The sequence below is a fragment of the Salmo salar genome, chromosome ssa28 (assembly GCF_905237065.1).
Source record: "Salmo salar chromosome ssa28, Ssal_v3.1, whole genome shotgun sequence".
Classification (NCBI taxonomy): Eukaryota; Metazoa; Chordata; class Actinopteri; order Salmoniformes; family Salmonidae; genus Salmo; species Salmo salar.
In genome coordinates, this window is record NC_059469.1 from 22,918,840 (window position 1) to 22,939,208 (window position 20,369).

Consider the following 20,369-nt stretch of genomic DNA (forward strand, 5'->3'; position numbering starts at 1 on the left):
TCAAAAATCCCATTGTGAGTGTCGTAAAGGGTGAAAGCTCATCACATTGGTATCATTTATTACTGTAATGACTAGAGGGGATAGTCGCAGAGGGCTTTCTGGGAGAGGGATAGAACAGAGAAAGAAATAGCTTGTGTTCTAAATGGTATCTTATTTTCTATGTACAGTGCCTTCGGAAAGTATTCAAACCCCTTGACTTTTTCCACATTTTGTTACGTCACAGCCTTATTCTAGAATTTATTAAATCATTTGTTCCCTCTATAATCTACACACAATACCCCATAATGAAAAAGCAAAATCAGGTTTATAGAAATTTTTGCAAATGTATAAAAAATAAAAAAAATAAATGGAAATATTACATTTACATAAGTATTCAGACCCTTTACTCAGTACTTCTTTGAAGCACCTTTGACAGTGATTACAGCCTTGAGTCTTCTTGGGTATGACGCTACAAGCTTGGCACACCTGTATTTGGGGAGTTTCTCCCATTCTTCTTTGCAGATCCTCTCAAGCTCTGTCAGGTTGGATGGGGAGTGTCGTTGCACAGATATTTTCAGGTTTCCCCAGAGATGTTCGATCAGGTTCATGTCCGGGCTCTGGCTGGGCCACTCAAGGACATTCAGAGACTTGTCCTGAAGCCAGTCCTGCGTTGTCTTGGCTGTGTACTTAGGGTCGTTGTCCTGTTGGAAGGTGAACCTTTGCCTCAGTCTGAGGTCCTGAGTGCTCTGGAGCTCAAGGATCTCTCTGTACTTTGCTTCGTTCATCTTTCCCTCATTCCTGACTAGTCTCCTAGTCCCTGCCACTGAAAAACATCCCCACAGCATGATACTACCACCGTGACGCTTGGAATTCAGGCCAAAGAGTTTAATCTTGCTTTCATCAGACCAGAGAATCTTGTTTCTCGTGTCTTTTACTGAGGAGTGGCTTCCGTCTGCCCACTCTACCATAAAGGCCTGATTGGTGGAGTGCTGCAGAGATGGTTGTCCTTCTGGAAGGTTCTCCCATCTCCACAGAGGAACTCTGGAACTCTGTCAGAGTGACCATCGGGTTCTTGGTCACCTCCCTGACCAAGGCCCTTCTTCCCTGATTGTTCAAAATCCTGGGCGGCCAGCTCTCGGAAGAGTCTTGGTTTTTCCAAACTTCTCCCATGTAAGAATTATGGAGGCCACTGTGTTATTGGATACCTTGGGGCAGCAGGTGGTTAGAGCGTTAGAGCATTGGGCCAGTAACTGAAAGTTTGCTGGATTGAATCCCCGAGCTGACAAGGTAAAAATCTGTCTTCTGCCTCTGAACAAGTTAACCCACTGTTCCCCGGTAGGCCGTCATTGTAAATAAGAATTTGTTCTTAACTGACTTGCCTAGTTAAATAAAGGTTACATTTAAAAATATAAAATATTGCTGCAGAATATATAAAAAATATTGCTGCAGAAATGTTTTGGTACCCTTCCCAGATCTGTACCTCAACACGATCCTGTCTTGGAGCTCTATGGACAATTCGTTGGACCTCTTGGCTTGGTTTTTGCTCTGACATGCACTGTCAACTGTGGTACCTTATATAGACAGGTGTGTGCCTTTCCAAATCATGTCCAGTCAATTGAATTTACCACAGGTGGACTTCAATCAAGCTGTAGAATCATCTCAAGGATGATCAATGGAAACAGGATGCACCTGAGCTCAATTTCAAGTCTCATAGGGTCTGATTACTTCTGTAAATAAGGTATTTCTGTTTTTTATTTTTAATACATTTGCAAAAATGTCTATAAACCTGTTTTTGCTTTCTCTTTATGGGCTATTGTGAGTAGAGTGATGAAGGAAAAACAAATATTTAATCAATTTTAGAATTAGGCTGTAACGTAACAAAATGTGGAAAAAGTCAAGGGGTCTGAATACTTTCCGAATGCACTGTAGTGCATTACTTTTGACCAGATACTGTGTAGGGAATAGGTTGCCATTTGGGATGCAACCATAAAAAAACAACAATGAAAAAATAATGTAAAGGTCATGAACAATCAAAATCATGTTTTCATGAAATTGGATGATATTTGGATGAAACCAGGTCAAAGTATGATGACCAAAGTATGAAAAATGACTTGCTTCTACATTGATGAAGTTTGATCATAAAGTTACTGGTCCCCTCCCCCATGTCAAACACTTGGATTCAGGAGGTGGGATTATTATGGGGATAGGGTGACATTATCCTAGTGCTGAGCGATAAGTGCTTTTCTAGGTCGGTTCGATTTCGGTTTCGATATTCATTTATTTTACATTAAATGCATTATGAAATAATGACATAAATGTTTTTCTTTTTTTTAGCTTTTTAATGGAAATTCCAAAGCCCAAAATAGTGAAGTTTCAATTGCCAAAACATTGAAAAGATTCCATTGTCTCTGTCAGGTCAACATTGGATATACATCAATAGAAACATAGGAAGTAACTATGAAATAATAAAATATTACAGTTGCATATATTACTTTGTTTTTATTTGATGACTTTCTTATTTTTCATTCCTTAAAGTAATCATCTCATCTTTGCTCAGGCAGTAGCAGTCAGCCAGCAAGACAACGTGCTCCCATACTGTATTGTCTTTAGTCATCTTACTGTATTTAGCTAGGCTAGCTGCAGAGCTGTCTGATTAAATCATTTTACGAGTTCTTCAAAGAAGATAAGGCATACTTTCACAGACTGTCTCTATCCCTCTCTCTGTCAATGTGTTGTGTACATTCCTTTCTCATGCGGTCTATGCGGTCTGTGTGCATCTAACCTACAGTAACGCAGCAGGCGTAAAAGTCTATCCATCTCTGCTGAGACGGAAAAAACAGGCCCAGTGGATTATGGTCATTGTGGTTAATTAACACGTTTCTGCACTGAACTAGGTTGAATATTTGCTTAAAACTCCCTTAATCAAAACAATTAACATGCAGCCCCAAACTGAAACACGTTGGCCAAAATGACACATTTAATTTGCAAAATGCATTAAGACTCTCAATATATGAAATACATGACACAAAATCAACTATCTCACAAAATACAACTTGTTATCTTCCCTGGGCTAGGTCTTGCGTCCCACCTAGTCAACAGCCAGTGGAATCGCGTGGCGCGAAATACAAATACCTCAAAAATGCTATAACTTCGATTTCTCAAACATAAGACTATTTTACACCATTTTAAAGACAAGACTCTCGTTAATCTAACCACATTGTCCGATTTCAAAAAGGCTTTACAGTGAAAGCAAAACATTACATTATTTCAGGAGAGTACCCTGCCAAAAATAATCACACAACCATTTTCAAAGCAATCATATGTCACAAAAACCAAAACCACAGCTAAATGCAGCACTAACCTTTGATGATCTTCATCAGATGACACTCCTAGGACATTATGTTATACAATACATGCATGTTTTGTTCAATCAAGTTCATATTTATATCAAAAACCAGCTTTTTACATTAGCATGTGATGTTCAGAACTAGCATACTAGCAAACTTCCGGTGAATTTACTAAATTACTCACGATTAACGTTCACAAAATACATAACAATTATTTAAAGAATTATAGATACAGAACTCCTTTATGCAATCGCGGTGTCAGATTTTAAAATAGCTTTTCGGCGTAAGCACATTTTGCAATATTCTGAGTACAGAGCCCGGCCATCATGGCTAGCTAATTTGACACCCACCAAGTTTGGCCCTCACCAAACTCAGATTTACTATAAGAAAAATTGGATTACCTTTGCTGTTCTTCGTCAGAATGCACTCCCAGGACTTCTACTTCAACAACAAATGTTGTTTTGGTTCCAAATAATCCATAGTTATATCCAAATAGCTCCGTTTTGTTCGTGTGTTCAAGTCACTATCCGAAGGGTGACGCACAAGCGCATTTCGTGACCAAAAAATTTGAAATATTCCATTACTGTACTTCGAAGGATGTCAAACGCTGTTTAAAATCAATTTTTATGCAATTTTTCTCGTAAAATAGCGATAATATTCCAACCGGGTGACGTTGTATTCATTCAAAGGCTGAAAGAAAAAAATTGAGAATTCTTATGAACGCACATCTCCAGTGTCACTGTTCCCAGCCTGACCACTAACAAATACTCCTGCTGTTCTTCGCCCAGAGACAGGAGACACGTAATTCCACTTTCTGGCACCTTCTGAGAGCCAATGGAAGCCTTAGAAAATGTCACGTTACATCTCTGCTGTAACGTGACATTTTCTAAGGCTTCCATTGGCTCTCAGAAGGTGCCAGAAAGTGGAATTACGTGTCTCCTGTCTCTGGGCGAAGAACAGCAGGAGTATTTGTTAGTGGTCAGGCTGGGAACAGTGACACTGGAGATGTATTTTTGATAGAGATGCAACAGAAGGATAACAAATTGTCAGACAGGGCACTTCCTGTATGGAATCTTCTCAGGTTTTGGCCTGCCATATGAGTTCTGTTATACTCACAGACACCATTCAAACAGTTTTAGAACCTTTAGAGTGTTTTCTATCCAAATCTACTAATGATATGCATATTCTCGTTTCTCGGCAAGAGTAGTAACCAGTTTAAATCGGGTATATTTTTTATCCGGCCGTGCAAATACTGCCCCCTCGCCCCAACAGGATATTATCTAATGAAAAGTTATTTCAATCAATCATTATACAATGGCCCAATAAATACTAACTGCAACTATCAATATACCCTAACGTGGTTAACCCTATTTTATATGTCCGTGCCATTGGTTGATACTATAATTATAGTATGCACCATAAAAGGCAAGTAAACATACAGTTGAAGTCGGAAGTTTACATACACTTATGTGGTAGTCATTAAAACTCGTTTTTCAACCACTCCACACATTTCTTGTTAACAAACTATAGTTTTGGCAAATTTTTCCAACAATTGTTAACAGACAGATTATTTTGCTTATCATTCATTGTATCACAATTCCAGTGGGTCAGAAGTTTACATACACTAAGTTGACTGTGCCTTTAAACAGCTTGGAAAATTCCAGAAAAGGATGTCATGGCTTTAGAAGCTTCTGATAGGCTAATTGACATAATTTTAGTCAATTAGAGGTGTACGTGTGGATGTATTTCAAGGCCTACCTTCAAACTCAGTGCCTCATTGCTTGACATCATGGGAAAAACAAAAGAAATCAGCCAAGATCTCAGAACAAAATTGTAGACCTCCACAAGACTGGTTCATCCTTGGGAGCAATTTCCAAACGCCTGAAGGTACCACATTCATCTGTACAAACAATAGTACGCAAGTATAAACACCATGGGACCACGCAGCCGTCATACCACTCAGGAAGGAGACGCGAGATGAACGTTCATCTCTGTGCAAGTCAATCCCAGAACAACAGCAAAGGACCTTGTGAAGATGCTGGAGGAAACAGGTACAAAAGTATCTATATCCACAGTAAAATGAGTCCTATTTCAACATAACCTGAAAGGCCGATCAGCAAGGAAGAAGCCACTGCTCCAAAACCTCCATTAAAAAAAGCCAGACTACGGTTTGCAACTGCACATGGGGACAAAGATCGTACTTTTTGGAGAAATGTCCTCTGGTCTGATGAAACAAAAATAGAACTGTTTGGCCATAATGACCATCGTTATGTTTGGAGGATAAAGGGGGACGCTTGCAAGCCGAAGAACACCATCCCAACCGTGAAGCACGGGGGTGGCAGCATCATGTTGTGGGGGTGCTTTGCTGCAGGAGGGACTGGTGCACTTCACAAAATTGATGGCATCATGAGGGAGGAAAATGATGTGGATATATTGAAGCAACATCTCAAGACATCAGTCAGGAAGTTAAAGCTTTGTCGCAAATGGGTCTTCCAAATGGACAATGACCCCAAGCATACTTCCAAAGTTGTGACAAAATGGCTTAAGGACATCAAAGTCAAGGTATTTGAGTGGCCATCACAAAGCCCTGACCCCAATCCTACAGAAAATTTGTGGGCAGAACTGAAAACATGTGTACGAGCAAGGAGGCCTACAAACCTGACTCAGTTACACCAGCTCTGTCAAAAGGAATGGGCCAAAATTCACCCAGCTTATTGTGGGAAGCTTGTGGAAGGCTACCCGAAAAGTTTGACCCAAGTTATACAATGTAAAGGCAATGCTACCAAATACTAATTGAGTGTATGTAAACTTCTGATCCCCTGGGAATGTGATGAAAGAAATAAAAGCTGAAATAAATAATTCTCTCTGCTATTATTCTGCTATTTCACATTCTTAAAATAAAGTAGTGATCCTAACTGACCTAAGACAGGGAAGTTTTACTAAAACTGAGTTTAAATGTATTTGGCTAAGGTATATGTAAACTTCCCTCTACAACTGTATCACAGCATGGGCTGTAATTTTTTTTTTACCAAAGATTACCAATGCAGAAAGAATTTCACTCAAGAATATGAATATCCAGAAACAAACGGCTTTATTTGATCTGAGAACTGAACTTTCCTCTATGTGCTCCTCTCCCACTCCCTCTCCCGCTCCCTTGTCCTTTGTCCTCGGCCTCTTACTTGGTCCATTCCTGCAAATAGCAACTCAGAGGTAACCTCTTTTATGCATGAATAAGAACTGATTGCTGAGTGAACAATTGTGCAAAGAAATTCACATTCATGGGATTAATTTGTACCAGCTGTGACCAAATGTTTTAATTTTGTTTGTCGTGATTTACTCAACTGAGTTTTGCTCTTTTGTAGAGAGTTGTGTTAACTGTTTTGCAAAAATGTGCTTTTCATTTGCATTGTGTGTGAAAGCATTGAGAAATTACTTAAAGTTTTGCAAAAAACAACACTCTTCTGCTCATTAGCAGTGATGTAAAGTACTTAAGTAAAGATACTTTGAAGTACTACTTAAGTAGCTTTTTGTGGAATCTGTACTTTAATTTGCTATTTATATTTGCGACTACTTTTACTTTTACTTCACTAGATTCCTAAAGAAAATAATGTACTTTTTAATCCATAAATTTTCCCGGACACCCAAAAGAACTCGTTACATTTGGAATGCATAGAAGGACAGGAAAATTGTCAGCATACTGTAAGCACACATACAGTAAAAATGAAAACACACAGTAAATATATTTTTCAAATGCCAAGGAAGAAAAATAGCCTATTTGTACTACTGCACTGTATGTCAGATCAATTGTAGGGAATAGATAAAGAAACAGTCAAATACAATAAAATCTAAATCATAAGTCAATAAACAAATACTCAATTGTGAAAACAAAATCAGTCATGTCTGTTGTTTTGGTCCAGCCACAGATTTTCATCAACATCACAGACAATATTCTCCTTTGGTCAGGCAGCGGGGGAAATGTCTTCTGGAATGACGCATCCACCCCTGACAGGACTCTACTGAAATGACACCACAGGACATTGCCTAGAGAAGGGCCATACGTTCATGGGGTTTGTGATCATACACCTTCCACCACCATGCTGAAAACTCCTCCTAAATGGGGCAGCAGGTAGCCTAGTGGTTAGAGCGTTGGAATCTTCTCAGGTTTTGGCCTGCCAAATGAGTTCTGTTATACTCACAGACACCATTCAAACAGTTTTAGAAACTTTGGAGTGTTTTCTATCCAAAGCTAATAATTATATGCATATTCTAGTTTCTGGGTAGGAGTAATAATCAGATTAAATCGGGTACGTTTTTTATCCGGCCGTGAAAATACTGCCCCCTAGCCATAACAGGTTAAGGAGCTGTAAGAGGTTTAATTTGCTATTTATATTTGCGACTACTTTTACTTCACTTCATTCCTAAAGAAAATAATGTACTTTTTACTCCATACATTTTCCCAGACACCTTGACACATTTTCCCGGACACCCGGACGCATTCTACCACCACGTGGTGGTCGTCTTTCAGTTCTACAAAAACAAAATAGCATTCACTACAGTAACACTACAGTAATATAGCATACAACATAAACATGTTACAAACTCGTATAGCTCCCAATTTCATACATACAGTAATACATGAAACATTTACTTTGGTTCCCCTTACAGCATGTATTGGAATCTACAATCTTTACTGTGCTTTATATTGAACTACTGTCAAGTAGTAAAAGCAGCAGATAGGTCCAATGTCTGCAGTACTATTCTAACTTTTGTAATGTCTGGATGATGGATGCTGCCAATTCTCTCTCAAGGTCAATGCAAGGTTGACCACATGGTCCACCACAGTCGCCCGAATATCATCAGAGACTACTCTCCTTGTTCTTGGTCTTCCTCCACCTCCACCTCTCTCTGCCAAGTTTGCTTCCATTGTTCTCCAAACACAGGACTTCTCACCTGTGGCCTTGTTATCAAATCAAATCGTATTTGTCACATGCGCCGAATACAACAGGTGTAGACCTTACAGTGAAATGCTTACTTACAAGCCCTTAACCAATAATGAAGTTTTAAGAAAATAGCAAAAAAAAAGTAAGAGATATTAAAGAGCAGCAGTAAATAACAATAGCGGGGCTATATACAGGGGGTACCGGTACAGAGTCAATATGCGGTGGCACCGGTGTCGAGGTAATTGAGGTAATATGTAGATGTAGGTAGAGTTATTAAAGTGACTATGCATAGATAATAACAGAGCGTAGTAGCGACATAGAAGGGGGGGGGGGACAATGCAAATAGTCTGAGTAGCCATTTGATTAGATGTTCAGGAGTCTTATGGCTTGGGGGTAGAAGCTATTTAGAAGCCTCTTGGACCTAGACTTGGCGCTCCCGTACCACAGTCTTTGACTAGGGTAGGTTTTTAGGGCCTTCCTCTGACACCGCCTGGCCCCAGTGATGTACTGGGCCGTACGCATTACCCTCTGTAGTGGCTTGCGGTCGGAGGCTGAGCAGTTGCCATACCAGGCAGTGATGCAACCCATCAAGATTACATTTTACATTTTACATTTGAGTCATTTAGCAGACGCTCTTATCCAGAGTGACTTACAGTAGTGAATGCATACATTTCATACATTATTTTAATTTTTTTCTGTGCTGGCCCCCCGTGGGAATCGAACAAACAACCCTGGCGTTGCAAACACCATGCTCTACCAACTGATCTCAATGGTGCAGCTGTAAACCTTTTGAGGATCTGAGGACCCGTGCCAAATCCTTTCAGTCTCCTGAGGGGGAAAAGGTTTTGTCGTGCCCTCTTCACAACTGTCTTGGTGTGCTTGGACCATGTTAGTTTGTTGGTGATGTGGACACCAAGGAACTTATCCATACCCAAGTCTGATTGCAAATTGAACATTTACGCGTGATTGCACATGTGAAGAGTGAAAGGTAATTGGTAATGGAGCTTAGCTTGTTAAGCAGTGTTGCTTTTCATTTGCAGACAAGAGATTTTCATTTTGAAGGTTGTGCCAAAGGTAGAGAATTGTGTCTTGTGTTTTGCCAAATGTTTGTTATAGAATTGCAATCTGAGTGTAAAGTAAGACATGTGCCAGTAGTATTGCAGATTTGGTGTATGGTTCTGCTAAATTAGTTACAGGTTTGGGACATTGTGCTTCATGGGCCAGTTTTAGTGTGTAAATAATTGGGAAAAACTGCAATACACCAATGGTAACATAATATTCTCTTACCTAATTTAAATAAGTACTGTCTTCTAAACAAGATCAGAGAAGGCGTGTTCGCAGAGAGGCGTGGTGTTTATACAGGGCATTCGGAAAGTACTCAGACCCCTTGACTTCTCCACATTTTGTTACGTTACAGCCTTATTCGAAAATGTATTAAATTGTTTTTTCCCTCATCAATCTACACACAACACCCCATAATGACAAAGCAAAAACAGCTTTTTAGAAATCTTTGCAAATTTATGATAAAGAAACAAAAACAGAAATACCTTATTTACATAAGTATTCAGACCCCTCGCTATGAGACTCGAAATTGAGCTCAGGTGCATCCTGTTTAATTCAATTGATTGGACATGATTTGGAAAGACACACACCTGTCTATATAAGGTCCCACCATTGACACTGCACGTCAGAACAAAAACCAAGCCATGAGGTCAAAGGAATTGCCCGTAGAGCTCCGAGACAGGATTGTGTCAAGGCAGAGATCTGGGGAAGGGTACCAGAACATTTCTGCAGCATTTATGGTCCACAAGAACACAGTGGCTTCCATCGTTCTTAAATGGAAGACGTTTGGAACCACCAAGACTCTTCCTAGAGCTTGCCACCCAGCCAAACTGAGCAATGGGGGAAGAAGGGCCTTAGTCAGGGAGGTGACCAAGAACCTGATGGTCACTCTGACAGAGCTCCAGAGTTCCTCTGTGGAGATGGGAGAACCTTCCAGAAGGACAACCACCTCTGCAGCACTCCACCAATCAGGCCTTTATGGTAGAGCGGCCAGACGGAAGCCACTCCTCAGTAAAAGGCACATGACATCCCAAAGGACTGTCAGACCATGAGAAACAAGATTCTCTGGTCTGATGAAATCAAGATTGAACTCTTTGGCCTGAATGCCAAGCGTCACATCTGGAGGAAACCTGGCACCATCCCTAGGGTCAAGCATGGTGGTGGCAGCATCATGCTGTGTCAATGTTTTTCAGTGGCAGGGACTGGGAGATTAGTCAGGATCAAGGGAAAGATGAACGGAGCAATGTACAGACGGATCCTTGATGAAAAACTGCTCCAGAGTGCTCAGAACCTCAGACTGGGGCGAAGGCTCACCTTCCAACAGGACAACGACCCTAAGCACACAGTCAAGACAACGCAGGAGTGGCTTCGGGTCCTTTGTGTGGCCCAGTCAGAGCCTGGACTTGAACCCGATCTAACATTTCTGGAACCTGAAAATAGCTGTGCTTCCCATAAAATCTGGCTGAGCTTAAGAGGATCTGCAGAGAAGAATGTGAGAAACTCCCCAAATACAGGTGTGCCAAGCTTGTAGCATCATTCCCAAGAAGACTCGAGGCTGTAATCACTGCCAAAGGTGCTTCAACAAAGTATTGAGTAAAGGGTCTGAATACTTACGTAAATGTGATATGCCAGAAAGACACTCACTGATCTCCCTGTTCTCTGTTTATTGGTTGACTGAATACACCAAGCCAATCCCTTATCCAATCAGTTATGTACTGACTCACATAATTCAAAGGTAGAGGGTGTGTGTGTGTGTGTGTGCGCGCGCGAATGTGTGCGCGTGCGTGAGTGTGTGTGAGTAAGCTGCAGTCTGTCTCTAACCTCTGACCTGCCACTTTCCAAGATAGGAAGTGTTCCTGTTCTTGTTCCTGCATAACTTAACACATGCTGCACACACACACACACACACACACACACACGCACGCACACACACACACCCCACGAATGTTTGACAGCTAATCCTCTTCTCTCGTCACCATCTCCACTTAGCTTTCACACTGACCCGAATTGACCAGGAAATGAGTAGACAGAACAGAGGGCCAGATCGTGCATCAACAGCAGAAATGTCAATCAGTTACAGAGCTGAGCTTCATTACTGCATTACACACACAGCCTCCCAAATACTGATGACCTTGTCCAGAGAAGGTACGTTTTTAGTAGAGTAGAATGCTAATTGAATGACGTTGCCAGATATTTAAATTGTGAAATATCACTCACTTCATTGAACTCCTCAAATGCTGGTACTGCACCAAAGTCTTTTAATAGACAGAGTAGAGCCTAACCTAAAAAACATCTTACCCCATGCCAGTAAAAGGAGCAGAAATGGAGCGTTCAGATGCCTGTAGGGATCTTCGAGGTTTATTAGGGACGGACAAATAGACACAAATACTAACGCTGTGGTGTGTTAGACGCCTTCCTCTGAGCCTTTAGTAGTTTAATCTTCTGGAATTAATCAGTCAATCAATAAACCACTTAATCAATCCATCAACCTAACCTAACCCCATCTTTCTCTGTCTTCCCCTGTAGGTTTCGGGATGTCCACTCCGGTGACGGTAGCAGGGAAGGTGTTCCTGATCTTCTATGGTCTCCTTGGCTGCGCCGCCACCATCTTGTTCTTTAACCTCTTCCTGGAACGCATAATCACCCTCCTGGCCGTAGTAATGAAGGCCGTGAGGGAACGGCGCATCCGGAACTCCGGCCTCCTCCCGCCGGGTATCCGCCATGACTTCTCGGCGTGTTCTTTCCCGGGGTGGAAGCCGTCGGTCTACCACGTCATGTTGATCCTGGGGCTGTCTGCCATCATCATCTCCTGTTGCGCCTCAGCCATGTACACCCCTGTGGAGGGATGGGCTTACCTGGACTCACTCTACTTCTGTTTCGTCACATTTAGGTAAGGTAGCCTACTAGAGGTCGGAGGTTGGAGAAGTGGGCCAGCCAGCAACTGGCTGGAAGGCTATCTGTATGAATCTTGAGCCTGACTGAGGGTGAAATCTGGTGAGGGGTAAACCAGAGAAATGCTGGCATCCTAGAGTATCCATGATATCATATCATGTGCCCATGAGCAAGGCACTGCACTGTGGCTGGCCTGTTCTTCAACCTCTCCCTGGGTGTGTGTATTTGTGCATCTCGGGTAGGGTCGCATAATTCTGGCAAGGTTCTCAAAATTCCATGGTTTTCCACAAATCCAATTTGAACGATTCCTGCAGTTAGGAGGGAATAAGCCGGAAATATTCAGCTGTCCTCCGACCTGGATTTGGATTTCTGGAAAACTGGGGAATTTGTGGATTTGTTACTTGAATTTTGCAGCCCTAGTCTCAGGGGGGTTGGGATAAAAAAAAAGACAAAAGGCCAGAAAGTAATGTTATTCTTATTTTTATTTTTTATTCTTCCCCTCCTCCTCTTCCTCTTCATCTTCCTCCTTTCCCTCTTCCTCCTCCTTCTCCCTCCTTCTACTCCTCCTTTTTTCTCTACCTCCTCCCCCGTCAGCACCATTGGCTTCGGGGACCTAGTGTCAAGCCAGAGAGCGGACTATGAGTACCAGCCGTTGTACCGTCTGGCTAACTGCCTGTTCATCCTCATGGGCGTGTGCTGCATCTACTCTCTGTTCAACGTCATCTCCATCGTCATCAAACAGGTAGATGTACAACAACGAGCACAATGGAAATAAGTCTGTCGACAATATAGTATTTTTAATCCTTCATCATTGTTTATGTATGCATTGTTGTATTCAGTTAGCTGAGCCACCTCTATCTGTAACTCTATCTGTATTTTAAACATCTAATCAGATTCCTTCCTTCCTTCAGGTGCTCAACTGGATGCTTCAGAACCTGTGCTGCCAGCGGTGTAACATCAGGTCAAACGCTTTCCCGTTGGGACGCCGCAACGCCATCCGGCCCGGGTCGAGAATCCGTAAGGGCCGCTTCAGAATCGGTCACCCGCCGGACTCTGGGGATTCGGGACCCTGCGACAGCGACACAGAGGGGGGAGGACGCAGACTCTCTGGAGAGATGATTTCAATGAAGGACCTGACGGCCTCGAATAAGGTCTCACTGGCACTCATGCAGAAGCAGTTATCAGAGTCCGCTAACGGTTATCCCAGGACGGTGTGTGGCGGCTCGAGACATAACGGGTTCTCTGGAGGAGTGGGCGCTCTGGGGATCATGAATAACAGACTAGCAGAGACCAGCAACTCCAGGTAGACCTGTGTAGTGTTTCTCAACTTCTGGTCCATGGACAGGCTCTGGTCCGTGAGATGTGGACTTTCGGTCGGTGAGATGATTGACTGACTTAATGTTTGCAGTCCCCCACGGAGTAAAGATCATAGCTCGTCAGTCTCTGACACAAGAGAGACCATAACCTGCTGTTCTCTAAGATAATAAAAAGGTTGGTATGAAAGTTTGAGAAACACTGGAGTAGACCCCTGCAGGGTGGTAGAGCATGTGCTTAAGGAGACAGACTGATGGGGAGAGAAACTGAGAGGAGTTTTATGGTCTTACGTGATTAACTTTATTTGCTATCACTCTTGTCATGCTTGATTATGTCTTGTTGTTCAATGGAAGAGCATAATGATATGCATGAAACTGTTGGACATTTTTGGGGATGGAATCAACATCCTGTGATGAGGATGATGATGATGATGATGATGATGATGATGAGGACAGTTGGAATGATACTATGGGAAGGAAAGGAACCTTCTTGTAACTGTGCTTTTGAAGGTCAAAACACTTGAGACAACCATGGAAGGAATTAGTATAACATGAGGCCATATTGCTCTCTTTGACTCGAAGCCAGAAATAACATTTTCACTGATATACCATTGGCATTCTTCAGAAGAATTAGTTAGCCATACCTGAGTAAATCTCTGAGGCTGTGAGTATCAAACGTCTCAGAAGAATTAGTTAGCCATATGTAGCAAACGTCTCAGATAAGAAGTGCTGATCTAGGATCAGTTTAGCCTTTTAGATCAAATTGAATACAATGAACAGGAGAGACCTGATTCTAGATCAGCAATCCTTCTCCAAGATGCTTGATACGTACTGCCCCAGATCAATTTGACTTCTACAGCATACTGCACTGGAAGAGGCAACTCTGTGCGATCATTATGACATTATCACCATTATCGCTTTGGAGCTTTTTCACTAAGTATGTCATTTATAAGTAGATTTGAATGTATAGGTTGAGTTGGTACTGTACCTATCGTTTCAACACAAAGATAACTACAGTATGATATAGTACATATATAGCTATGCATTCCATGTCTCATTGTGAAGAACAATAGGAACTCATCGACATATCAGATCCATTTACACACCAGGCCTGAAGTATGGAAGCTGAACCATAGAGAGAGCATAACGTGACCTTAGTTATGGCAAAACTAGTCTCTACCATAGAAATAGAATGACTAGAATGAACATTCAAGCCATTCATGTCAATCCTCTGTGATGGGTGGACCGGCACCCATATTGATTGTGCCTATGCGAGGAAGCACAAGCAACAAGTCATAATATTACAATGGTCTCCACCAATCATCTTGTACAAGTCTAATCTTAAGCTCAGGTGACTGATTATTGTGGGGGAAGAGGAGACCGGTTCAGCACGTCCCAAATCGCTTGTAAGGTGGAAGCAATATGGTGGAAGCTCCAACACTATACTGCTTATACCTGCCCAGACCCTTGGGATAGATCTGCAAATGTTGAGGGGTTAGGGACAAGGGGGAAGGGGAAGAAAATAATTCAGACTGGCTGGTGTTGTATCGGGTTGATGCTACTGCTGTAGTGTGTGATGTAGCCTGCAACCCCAGCTCAGTTATGTCAGTCAGTTCAGTGAGTTCCTAGTTAGAGATTCAGCACTGAGCCTGACTGCAGGGCTTCAAACAGTCATTTCCTATTTCTCAAGATGGACGAGTGCAGAGAAGAGAGTGAGGGAGAGAGCGAGGGAGAGGTGGGAGAGAAGAGAGAGGGAGAGAGCGAGGGAGAGGGGGGAGAGGAAGGGAATGAAAGTCGAGGGCCTCCTAGGAAGGTAACTAGGGTTCTTATCAGCTCAGAACATGTTTTAGGGCAGAGAGTGTTTGACTTACTTTATGGGTGTATGCCGGCTAAAACTCCTCTTCTCTTCTCCTTTTCTTTCCTCCTCTTCTCCTTTTCTCTTCTCCTCTTCTCTTCTCCTCTCTTCTCCTCCTCACCTCTTCTCTCCCCCTCTTCTCCTCTTCTCCTCTTCTCTTCTCCTGTTCTCCTCTTCTCCTCTCATCTTCTCTCCTCTTCTCCTCTTCTCTTCTCTTCTTCCCTCTCCTCTTCTCCTCTTCTCTTCTCCTCTCCTCCTCTCCTCTTCTCCTCTTCTCTTCTCTTCTCCTTTTCTCTTCTCCTCTCCTCCTCTCCTCTTCTCCTCTTCTCTTCTCCTCTCCTCTCCTCTCCTCTCCTCTCCTCTCCTCTCCTCTCCTCTCCTCTCCTCTCCTCTCCTCTCCTCTCCTCCCTCTCCTCTCCTCTCCTCCTCTCCTCCTCTCCTCCTCTCCTCTCCTCTCCTCTCCTCTTCTTTTCTCCTCTCCTCTCCTCTCCTCTTCTTTTCTCCTCTCCTCTTCTCTTCTTCTCTTCTTCTCTTCTTCTCTTCTCCTCTCCTCCTCTCCCCCTCGCCCTCTCCTCTCCTCTCCTCTCCTCTCCTCTCCTCTCCTCTCCTCTCCTCTCCTCTCCTCTCCTCTCCTCTCCTCTCTCAACTGAACTAAATCTGCCCGTAAGAAAAAGAAAACAGGAAAATTAGCAAAAGATAAAAAAGTGTGCAACAATGAACATGAAATAAGATGTATTTCTATAAAAGGACTAATGAAGATGAGGCTGATAGCCAGATGAAGGTATAGCTTGGTGAATAAGGGGATCCTATACACGTACTTTACATGTTAAATAGAGCAAATTTGGGAGAAGGAGAGTCGATTGAAGACATTAAAACGAGTTTCTTTTGTAGCCTTTCATCTCAAAGGATTCTCACACTTGACTGTCATTGATTCTCCTCGTTACAGATTTGCAAGTCTTTGTGAGTGAGAGACAGAGAGTCCTTGAAAGAGAGAATAACATGAGTCCTGCAGGCATGCATGTAAAGGTAAATAGATAAATAGAGATGGAAAAATAGAGCGAAACACAAAGAGAGAGAAAGTGAAAGAGAGAGAAAGAAAGGACTAATGCAGAGAGGAAGAAAGAGATTGATACACTGAGCAGACAGAGAAAGAAAGACAGACAGACAGACAGACAGACAGACAGACAGACAGACAGACAGACAGACAGACAGACAGACAGACAGACAGACAGACAGACAGACAGACAGACAGACAGACAGACAGACAGACAGACAGACAGACAGACAGACAGACAGACAGAAAGGACAGACAGAAAGGACAGACAGAAAGGACAGACAGAAAGGACAGACAGAAAGGACAGACAGAAAGGACAGACAGAAAGGCCAGAAAGGACAGAAAGGACAGAAAGGACAGAAGCAGTTAGGAAGAAAGAGATACACAGAGCAGACATCGAGAGAGAGAGAGAGAAAGTGAGATAGACCCCTTCCCAGATCCAGATACACAGAATAGCACAGCCAAGAGCTCAACTCTCCCTGGCGTCCGTCATTACCATCTCTCTCCCTAGTCCACCCACGCCTGCTATTGCTCGCGGGCTCTGCCATCTCTGCATTCAGCTCAGACACAGACACACACACACACACACCGTACCCTCCTCTCCGACCATCCTGTTAGATTTGGCTTTTTTCACAGACTTATCGATCAGACATCTCTCTGTATATAACAACATCATGACTGTAAATATAACACTGGAACGTCTTATGAAAACGCAACTTGATAAACCGGTTGGAAATTACAAATAGATCCTTTGTTCTCAGTGTGTGCATCTTAAATGGCATCCTATTGACTATTTTCACCCTATTCCCTATAAAGTGCACTACTTTGATCCCAGGCTCAAGGGTTCTGGTCCAAAGTAGTGCACTATATAGGGAATTTGGAACACATACCATGTATTTTTGCCTATTGATAAAACATCTATAGGTTGGAATGTTTTCATTGCTCTGTCCTTATCCCCGGGTTAAAAAAGAACTAGAGAAAATTACTCAGGTACTTGAGGCTTCAGGCTTGTTGTAGTTACCTGCATGCCGTTATGGTAAAGCCATACGAGATAGTTGTATGTAAAACAGAGATTACTCCATTTGAAATATATTTTTTTATAGCTGTAAATAACATACAGTATAAAAGAGAAGGCGAATGACACAGTCAGTTGGCTTTCCTGTGTAGAGAATAATTGAATATGATATGAATGTGTGTACCCTGCTTTTAGTTGTATACAGTATATGATCTCCAGATGAAGCCATATTAGTGTCCAGGGCCATCTCTTTCTGAGATAATCTAGAATGACACAATGGACACTGAATGGCAAATGTAGTGAGCACAGCCAGCTGCTACAATACACTATATTTCTATGACAACGAAAGTGGTTAGACTTTCAAGGCTACAGGCTGCATATTCCAGAATGAAATGGTGACAATGAGAAGTTTGGAAAATGTAGTGTAGCATTTCAATAGCACAGGATTATATAACACAACAGAACACACAGCAAATGAAATACCTAGATTGTAACGTCTCAGCTAATTGGAATATCAGCACGTTGTAGCAATGTAAAGATGTGCATCTCTGTGAGTCATTTGGCTAGTTATCCTCAACATTGTGGACTTCAATTCCTGGCTCATGGGCCACATCTGACCTGCAAGTCAGAATGTGCTGGCTTGTGAAGTGATTAATAATTCCTATCGGAATCCACCCAGAGGGAGGATAGCCAACCATTTTTACATTTAACACCCACAACCTGCCCTCAGAATGACTGCAATTGTTAAGAATTGAACAACTGAGACCTACTAAACCATATAAACTGGAACAACCATCTCTGTAATGAGTGCAATAAGTCAAACCCCTTGCAAATTGGATCAGTTTAGATACATGTAAATTATTTACCTCTGTATACTATAAGATCAATGAATCAATCAATGTGCATGAGGAAACAGAGATAGAAAAAAATACATTCTAAAAATCTACCTGCAATAAAGCTTGCTGGGAAATATGATAATGAGACCCCTCCCACATCTTTTTCACTCTGAGAGAGTTAACGGAAACAACAACACTACGCGATTGAAAACATTTTTTGAATCAAATGTCTTGTTCAGTTGTATTGAAATGTGGCAAACTTGACAGACATTCCTAACACTGATCTGAATACATTTCTAATGAGTAAATGCACTCTAAACAGGATGATAGGAAAGTAAACACTAATGTTTGAAATCTGAACACAGATATAGGTGTTCTCCTGGTTGGAAACTTACTGGAAAACGCAGACTATCATGTTCAATCTTCCATTTTAAACGCCTGTTTTTATGAAGATGAGAACACTTATTGGCAAAAGCGAACTGCCTAATGTTTATGTTTTAAAGACTGACATTTAGGTTATAACCGTGTCATGTTTCATGGTTTTACAGTTCAGAAGTTTATTATATACATTCTAGAAGTCCTCTGATGTAGCCTCCTACAGCGTTGTATGCAATCTGTCCTGGTCCCCTGGGAGAAGAGGGCTAATAGCGTACACTACTGCTGGAGGCATTGCAATTACTTAGTGACTTTACTGAACCTGTTTTGTCCCCTTTAGAACATAGCGGCTAGGGGAGAAGGAAATTAAATAGTTAACTCTTTACCTTTCCAGGAGCAGGAAACCTGTGTGTGTGTGTGTGTGTGTGTGTGTGTGTGTGTGTGTGTGTGTGTGTGTGTGTGTGTGTGTGTGTGTGTGTGTGTGTGTGTGTGTGTGTGTGTGTGTGTGTGTGTGTGTGTGTGTGTGTGTGTGTGTGTGTGTTCAGGGAGAGATTTACTGACAGTCTTTACATGAATTGCATCTTGCAACTGCTGGTATTGATCCCGTGGATGCATCTAGATTAGAATGAAATAAAACATAAAATGTATTTTACTCCAGGCTGAGTGACGACGCATAAAGCTGTTACAACAATAGAGATATAAATAAATATATTTAGAGTAAGGTTTGCTCACTTACAACTGCATGCATGGCTTTAATTCAATCACCTTACTTTTGTCCTTGCATATTATACGGAAAATATTACACATCCAAATGTATGTATAGCTTCTATATTGTACAATACCATCCTTTTGCATTTTGCAAACTTCAACTCCATTGATGTCAATGGCTCTATCTGTCCTGATGCCCTCTGTATCTTCTGAGAGGAGACGGGAGACGGGAGGTCTGTCTGGGGAAATGTAGTTTGCGTCCCAAATGGCACCTTATTCCCTATTTAGTGCACTACTTTTGACCAGGGTTCATAAGGCTCTGGTCAAAAGCAGTGCATAGGGAATAGGGTCCTGTTCAGGATACAGCTGTATTGTTTGTCAACAGCAACATCAATGCTTCTTACTGAAAGGTGATATATCTATCTATTACTTTTCTATCAATACTTTAATGGAATGGATTTATTGTCATGTTGTCATCTATTCTTCATACAGCAATATGAAAGCCAAATAAGTCTGAGATATTTATTAAAGTTGTCAAATAAATTATTACTAACGTATGTCACATTTTTCAAAACGACACTGTTTGTACACACTGTTCTGAAATATCACTGGCTTGACCATCACATAACAGAGGTGGATCACAGTGTAATATAATATCACGGGATGACCATAACAGAGGTGGATCACAGTGTAATATAATATCACGGGATGACCATAACAGAGGTGGATCACAGTGTAATATAATATCACGGGATGACCATAACAGAGGTGGATCACAGTGTAATATAATATCACGGGATGACCATAACAGAGGTGGATCACAGTGTAATATAATATCACGGGATGACCATAACAGAGGTGGATCACAGTGTAATATAATATCACGGGATGACCATAACAGAGGTGGATCACAGTGTAATATAATATCACGGGATGACCATAACAGAGGCGGATCACAAATCATCACTGTGTGACTTGTGGTTTTCTCACCTA

The 20,369-nt window shown here is 41.9% G+C and overlaps 1 protein-coding gene across 1 annotated transcript; it reads left to right on the forward strand.

Moving 5' to 3' along the window:
• Nucleotides 1-10,953: 10,953 nt before the first annotated feature.
• kcnk12 (potassium channel, subfamily K, member 12) lies at nucleotides 10,954-15,502 on the forward strand. The gene is made up of 3 exons (XM_014180015.2): nucleotides 10,954-12,218; nucleotides 12,815-12,962; nucleotides 13,132-15,502. The coding sequence occupies exons 1-3, from the start codon at nucleotides 11,863-11,865 to the stop codon at nucleotides 13,525-13,527; spliced, it is 900 nt and encodes a 299-aa protein (XP_014035490.2). The 5' UTR covers nucleotides 10,954-11,862; the 3' UTR covers nucleotides 13,528-15,502.
• Nucleotides 15,503-20,369: the final 4,867 nt, after the last annotated feature.